At 45.9% G+C, this 7859-nt stretch overlaps 1 protein-coding gene across 1 annotated transcript in view; it reads right to left on the bottom strand.

Annotated features, from left to right (window-relative positions):
- Positions 1–640: 640 nt before the first annotated feature.
- The window catches only part of OSCP1 (organic solute carrier partner 1), a 26006-nt gene continuing 18787 nt past the window's right edge, over positions 641–7859 (bottom strand). The window contains exons 5-10 of the mRNA XM_039851078.1: positions 6419–6522; positions 5843–5971; positions 5277–5346; positions 3562–3701; positions 2568–2631; positions 641–2366 (exon numbers count right to left, since the gene is read on the bottom strand). Coding sequence (XP_039707012.1) covers positions 2250–2366; positions 2568–2631; positions 3562–3701; positions 5277–5346; positions 5843–5971; positions 6419–6522 — 624 coding nt within the window. The 3' untranslated portion in view covers positions 641–2249. The remainder of the gene's footprint in view (positions 2367–2567; positions 2632–3561; positions 3702–5276; positions 5347–5842; positions 5972–6418; positions 6523–7859) is intronic.

Here is a 7859-nt window from a genome sequence, read left to right as displayed (position 1 = left end):
AGCTTTGCCTGGCATGATCTGGAGGGCATTCCGACACTGGGAAGAACAAGAGTGCGGCAGTTAGTTGAGATTAGACGCAGAAGAGCTGAAAGAGAGCAGATGTACCCCCAACGCATGGAGTCGGGGTCCGCACGGATGAAAATTCCAATTCTCAGGTCCCACCTCGGGTAGGGCCCAGGAAGCTGTAAACTCAACAGCTTACGTGGGCAAAGCCGGCTCTGGGCCAGTGAACTAGTTCTCTTTCTTACCGATGAGGGAATTGAGGCGTGGTGGAGGGAATTGAGGCGTGGTGGAGGGAAGTGCCCAAGACACCATGGTGAATTTGAGGCAGGGGTGGGACCAGAACCCTGCGTCCTGACTCTGGCTGTGGCATGGCCTCCCCTTGGAGCTCACGGGGCACTGCTGTGTGACGCTCTCCTACCCCGTGGCCTGGTGTGAAGTGAACGCTCCTGTGTGGTGAGTACTCAGTCCTCACACCTGCCAGAGTACTCCCTATCTTCTTCTTTCTTTGCCTCCTCCCAGCTCCCCTGCTCTCTCTGGATGCCATGAACCACCATGCAAATAAACTCGTTTTTCTCAATATCTGTGCAAGTCTAGAGACATGAAACTCAAAAGATTGCCTCATCACGAGGCTGCCTTACCAGAGATCTGTATCTTGTTTATTTACTGAGAGGACGGATACATTTGAAATCCTCAGCATCGCTCTGGGGTAGGCGGAGGGAGGAGCTGCTGCTTCTTGGCAGCTCATGGCCCACCTCCAAGGCTCCAGCACATGAGCAGACAGTGAAGTTCAGGTTCGTGGCAGTGCTATGGAAGCCAGGCTCAGAACAGGTAAGAACCTTCCCCTTCATCTGTTGCCCAGTCAGGCCACTACAACTGGTGGCCAGATTAATTAAAAGAGATTAAAACAGAAGGCACTTTGCAAGTCTGTAACAGGTGTCTTACAGCGAGATATGTCTCTCCTCCTTAATGGACGTCTTTGTAGGTAAGGAAGTATATATTTCATGGGCAGGAAGTAACTTAAATTTAGTGATTTACCTTTCTGCAACCCTATGCCCTGGCAAGCTAATGGACAGCTTTCCTGGTCCTCACATTCAGAACTATGTTTGCCTCCACTCTTGCCAGGGTGTGTGGGGCCTGAGTGGTCCCTGTGGTTGATCAGATCTCAGGCAAAGACCAGCTTAGCTCTTACCCTCTGCCGTTCTGGATATTCCTTCCATAGGATTGAATGGACCTTGACCTGTGGCTGCTGGCTGGCGCCAAGCCTGCCAGTTACTCAGTCCCAGGCTGACAAGCCTTCCTGACACAATTAGGGCAGCCCTGGTCTGAGATATTTTACATGGATCCCAATTAGACTTGCATCGTGCCCAGGGAAGTAGCTCATCTGGTTCAGGGAAGGGAAAATGACACTTCATGTGTGCCTTCCATCTATCCAACTTAAAGTTCTGCTTGGCCGCTGATGGTGAAGCAGAGGAGACAGATGTTCTGGCACATTGTGCTGGGTGTATTTAGAAGGCAAGAACACTAAGTGGCAGAGGAAGACTTTGGGGGTGAGGAGTACATATCATGCTGAAAAGCAAACTATTTCTTCGGTACACATCTCCATATGGGATAAGCCCACACCACATGTGGGTATAGAGATGTGGAGAACTCCAGATACTCACATGCTCTGTATGAGACCCAGATGGGGGTTCCTGTCACAGCCTTACTTCCTCTGCCTCTGAGGTTATAGTTCCCAGTGTGCCAGGGAGAGGAAGGCTGTCTAAATAGTTCCCCCAACTATTTGAGGCAACTGCCTTTTCTACTTATTTCAAATTCACTTATATGGCAGAATACATCCCAGAAAGCTCTGAAGTTTTGTGATGATTTACAGACATCTGTGTGTTCTAAGTCCTCACAGGAAAGCTGTCATTGAAAGTGGCCATGACAGCGCCCCCTTACTGACTCTGGGGCTTGAATCTATGGCCCAGGATGCTTTGGATGGTTGTCGTAAAACCAGAAGGAGAATGGGAAAGTCCAATTTAAAAGCTACAATGTATTTTGCTGAAAATATGGGTATGTGTGTGCCTTCCAGAGAGTGTGCTCCCTGAGAGAGACTTACACAGTTCATTACAACATGAATAGGAACAAGAGGTAATGGCTTCACTTAATAGAAAACTAGCAGCATCTTTTTGCTCCCTGGTGCATTCCCCGGGGTCTTCATCAGGCAACCTCTCCTGTAGCGGGAGGGGTGTGCCTGGCCAGCACAGCTATAACTCATCCATCATGGCCAACAAATCATCCCCCTTGCTGGCGTTCCACCTCGGCTGGTCTGTGATCTCAAACTCCCCCATGATCCGAGCCAGCTCTTTGTTCCTTTGCTGGTCCTGTTAGAAAAATGAGAGGTGCAGTTGGTATTTAATTTTCGTCCCACCGCTGTGATGCATTTCGGTTCCTTACCTGTTTGTCAGAATAGGGACTATAGTTACATGCTGACTGGAGAGAAGAAGGGAGGGCCTTTGAAGTTCCAGGTTATTACAAGATGAGAAGGGGAATAAGATTTGACTTGTGGAATCCCCTGCACACACCTGAGTAGCTTGTATGTTGACAACTTCATAGGATAACTCTTCCGGCCTGGTTAGTGCTGCCTGTCTGCATAGTTGGAAAAAAAAAAAAAAAAATGGATTAGAGAAGGTTAGGGTTCTCTCCAGCGTGGCAAGCTGGCTCTTGATAACTTGGCAACCTATTTTTTTTCTGCCTCATCTTCTGCCATTTCCCTTCCATTTTCTACCCCACCCCCTACCAATGCACCCCACACTCCAGAAAGTCAAGTCCTGTTATATCTCTGTACTGTTATACATACTAAACTCTGCCAAGAATGTTTCCCTTTCCTTTGCTTGGCAAACTCCAAGACCAGCTCAGACGCTAACTCCTTCAATCTGCTGGTACAAAGTGATCACTGAGTCCTCCATTAGAGCATTTATGACATGGCACTGAAATAACGTGTGTGCATGTTCATTCTCCTAGTATATGGGGAGTCCCTGAAGACAGACTCTAGGTCATACACGCCATGTTTGTGTCCCCAGAACTTACCACAGTACCTGCCACACAGAAGTGCACAAAGAAGTTAGTTCAATGGGTACGGAAATAGAAGGCAACCTCCACCCCAAATATTTGGTTGTGAGGAGGATCACATGAGATAATGAATGCAAAAGTGCTCTGTAAACTGTAAAGTACTGTATAAATCTAAGTGAATTACTACTGCTATTAGTTTTGGGGGAGGCTGTCTAATCTCAAAGACATCATGCTCCGACCTCCCTCTGGTTTTCTTAACAGATTTTTCTTAATCTGATTATCTTGACTTCCAATAGTTCTTGTTCGGCTATGCTGTAATAAATCCAGAAGGTTCAGGCTATTTAATACTGATGGATTCTTCTTTGAGTAGCTTATTGAATTTGCTGATGTGTCATTTGCGATCTTTATATCTGTATTTATGAGTGTCACTCATTTATAATGGTCACTTTTTTAGTTTACACACTTAGGATTTTTATATGTTTTTATAGAAACAGGTTTAAAACATACTCCTCCTCTTCATCGGTGGTAAAGAGATTTAATCGGAATCCTGGTTCGGGGCCGCTGGGTTTCTTAATCTCCATTCCTCCCATCAGCCTGGCCAAGAAATTCAGCTCTTCTTTAGCAAGAGGGTTTGGAGCAATGCTTTGCTGCAGAAACAATTTCATGATTTTTAGCCATGTGAAGGCAATCATATTTCCTGCTGAGACCCAGAGACCCAGGGTGGTATTATAAAAGGAGGCAAAACAATAACTTTAAATTATTTCTGGGAAGAACTGGGTCCAAATAAAGCATAGAAAAACAGGCTTAACCAAAAGAGAAACAATCTGCGTCAGAAGCAGAGGCAGCAAACCAGAGGTTTTTACACTTTCAAGATGAGTGGAAGGCCCCAGGGATCCCTTTGTCCTCAAACTACCTTCCTCTTTGAAGGAGAAGAACATGCTTCCTCTTCAGTCTAGTTCCCTCAGCATTTACAAGTAGCCTCAGTAAAGGCTCCAAGTCCAAGGGCACTCATTCCATCCGAGCTACCACACTGCCCCCAGGTGGTGGCCATCATGAACACACCCTTGAATCCTTCCCCTCCTCTCACTGTCTTGCCCAGTTCAACCTTCTCCCCTGCTTCAACTATGACTTTCTCTAATCCAGCTTTCCCCTGCTCTGCCTCTTCCATCACTCTGCCACCAGAGGTATCTAAAACATAGTTCTCATCTCACTTCTCCCTTGCTTGAAACAAACCCCTGCACCTCCTGCCTAAAAGACAAAGTCCAGGTTGTTTAAGCCCCTTCCTCATCAGGCCCCTACGTTCTTGTACAGTCGAACCTCTAGCCACCTGCCTCGATTAGGCCGTGATCTATCTAGTCATGTGGGAGAGACGCTGCCTCCCTGCTTCCCCCTAACATTAAGATCCTCTGCCCCTTGGTGCCTTTGCTTAAACTGTCACCTCAGCCTGTGCGTCCATTTCTCCTTTTCGGCTCTTTAGCATCTTACTCCACTTGAATGTCACCTCCTTTGAAAAGCCTTCCTGTTGCCTGTCCCCTGTCCCCACCCCACGAGACAGAACATATGTTCTTGGGTGCAGCACTTTGTTCGGGATACCCAGTGGGCTCTTTTTCCATTCTGATGATTATTCGTTTCCATCACTGTCTTTCCCAGAGCACTTGGGACCACGTCTAAGCCAGCTCTGCGTCCCTCGGTACCCAGCCCATAGAAGTAGTTCGACAAATGTCTGCTGAATAACCGCATGTTCCACGAGTTGTCCTATAGCTAGCTGGTAGCTAGTTCAGTGAAAATTTGTAAAGATGGAATTCAGGGAACCTAAAACCCATTTTGAACTTCAGCCACTGCATCATTATAAAGGGAAGCACTGAAAAGGGATGTTTTAATGATCAGAATACACACAGGTGCTGGACTCAGCACCACGGACCTAATGGCACTGGTACAATGCTAATTTCACATGTCCTGGTGTGTGGTTCCCACTTAATTATGGTGCCTGAGCCAAGCCTAAAATTACCTAATTAGTCAGATCACTGGAAGACTCCATGAGAAACTACAATTAAAAGCCTTTGTACTTATAAGGCTGAACTGAGAAGATTGCAAACAATGAGAGAATCGCTGGCTAGCTTTGAAATCTAGAGTTCCCACCCTTCTCAGATACAGATTTCTAGATGCAGAGTTTTGTATCTAGCAATAAGCTCAGAAGATAAATAAGGGAGGCAGAAGCTCACCTGTGTCTGTGAAGCTAAGTTCTTTGATGCTCCCGACATATGGGTTTCCACAGGCCGGTTCACACTGTACCTGGTGTCAGGAGAAAACCATGAAAACACTGTCTAGCCCTTTATGCTGACTTCCTTCTAACCCGTAACTATAGCTCACGGCTTTTATTTTGAGATGTTTAAAAGCATCCAGAAAGATGCTGGGAGTACAGAATGCGACTGTCAATCACTCACATTTCACTTCTTCACAAAGAAAATTACTTGGGAAGCTGTGTGGAAGTGCCTCCTCTCGCGGAGTAATGTGTATTGCTGAAAAAATGTGAGCAACGCATAGCAAGCCTTTCTGGATCTGCATGGCCACTTCAAACTACTTTTTTTTTTAAAAAAACATGTTGAATGATTTTATATTTGGAAATCTTAGGTGCCCTTTGAAAACAGCAGATCTCTTCATGCATTTTATCTGAGGGGAAATCACTCTACTTGTCACAGGGGTTGTCACAGCAGAAGTCGAGCTGAATTTCTAAATGAAGTGACCTCCCTTGGACTGGAATTCATTCAGGGAGGGGGAATTTGCTTACATATTCGTTCCCAGTTTTAGGACTCGGTCTCCGTAAAATTCAAAAGAACCTTCCTTGGGCGCAGGGACATAGTTCCCGCCGTGCTGAAATTCTGCCTTCTTCACTGCTTCGCCTTTGTCGTTGAACATTCTAGAACACAAAATATAACGCGATGGAAGGCTCGCCAAGCCTGGGTCGTCCTGGGGGCGTCTTTGTTCCTTGTACTACGGGACAAAAAGGAATTCATGCGCTTCTGGAAGATAAAGATGCTGGCTGTGGTAGTAATGATGATATAATGATAATATTTACTGAGTACACGTTATGTGCCCGATGCCGTGTCAGCACTTTAGAGCATTATTATCTTATTTATCCTCACAGTGACCACGTAATAGATGAGGAAATGAACCCTGGAGAACTGAGTGGTTTGCTGCCAAGTGTCTGCTAAGTGGCAGAGCGGAGATTAGAACCTGACCTCCTAACTGCTGTGCTTTACTGAAGAAAGGGAGGGGCCCAGCATGCTGCAGTCTCTGTGGTGGCCCACATATTGGTTTCCCGGCACCCCAAACACTGGTTTGACAATTATTATTGAGAATTCACCTGATAAGTCCAGGGACTTCAGTTCCCCAGGGAACAGGCCCGGACACTGGCAACACAAAGCGACCATTAGAATTCTGAACTCTGTCCTTTAGAAATATGGACACCTGGAAAAAAAAACAACAACACATATTGTTAATTTTTCTTGGTATACTTTCACAGACATAACCATTGTGAGGATGGAAAGTGTGTAATGGGTTGGGAACGTTACCTAGTGAGTTTTTGACAATGAGAGAAAAACTCACCGTAGCTAACACCTGCAGAGTTAGTGTTTTTACAAGCGGAACTTTTGAACCTCACAGCAAATCTTCCAGGTGAGTTGAGTTGTATTACCATTTTAAAGACGAGAAAGCCAAGGGTCACTGAGTGAAGCGACTCGCCCAAAGAGAACAATACGAGGCAGGACCAGGATTCAAAAACAAGGCCAACTCCAAATCCCACACCAATTCCTTGGTTCTTGCTGACTTTCTGTCCAGCTGCAAGGCTTAAGCCACAAGAACCTCATCATCTCTGTTTTGCATATGAGGAACTGGCAGCTCAAACGTTAAGACAACTCATAAGAGGCAGAGGTGAAGATTCAAACCAATCCCTGTTTCTGATACTGGAGCCCAAACTCCGAGCCATGTGCTGGACTGGTGAGAAGGGGCTGGAGCAAGTGAATCCAGCTGGCGTTAGAGTTTGAAGCTCTTTTATGTGACTGGAAAATACCATATATGCTTATTTCTACTCCCGGGTTTGTGCACTCTGTATTGAGGTCTTGGTCAGATTAAATCCCATAAAAAGTGTAGCAGTTAATCAGTTCTGTTGGATATTAGCTTCCTCATTTGTCAAGTGAGATAAGGTTGAAAGTCCCTTCAAACTCTAAAATTCTACAAGATTGTTTGTCATAGCATTAAGAATAAGCATCTGTTGTGTGCCAGGCAGTAAAAATGCAAAGTGGTAAGAATTTGTAAGCTGCCAGTTTGGCATGCTGATGTTTGGTAGACTGTCTAGGGCAGCGGTCCCCAACCTTTCTGGGACCAAGGACAAGCGCTCCTATGAGAATCTAATTCCTGTCGATCTCAGGTGGAGCTGAGGCGGTGATGCTAGCGTTGGGGAGCGGCTGCAAATACAGATGAAGCTTCGCCTGCTTGCTCCCCTCCCGCTCACCTCCAGCTGTGTGGCCCAGTTCCTAACAGGCCACAGACCTGGTCTGAAGCCCAGGAGTTGGGGACCTCTGGTCTAGGGTACATCTCAGCTGGGCCACAATCCTCAGCTCTGGGTTTTTGGTAAGTTACACAACCTTTCTGTGCATCAATTTTCTCTTTGGTAAACTGGCAGTAATAATAGTACCTATTCAATGGGTTAATGTGACAACCAAATCAGGTAATGAACAAAAAACACTTATCGAGGAGACTGACACATGTTAAGTGCTCAATAAACGGTAGCCAGTATTCTTAGTATT

The sequence above is a fragment of the Pteropus medius genome, unplaced genomic scaffold (assembly GCF_902729225.1).
Source record: "Pteropus medius unplaced genomic scaffold, Ma_sr-lr_union100, whole genome shotgun sequence".
In the NCBI taxonomy this organism is placed as follows: domain Eukaryota; kingdom Metazoa; phylum Chordata; class Mammalia; order Chiroptera; family Pteropodidae; genus Pteropus; species Pteropus medius.
The sequence above is the reverse complement of the archived record's forward strand: the minus strand, read 5'-3'. Positions and strand labels throughout refer to the sequence as shown.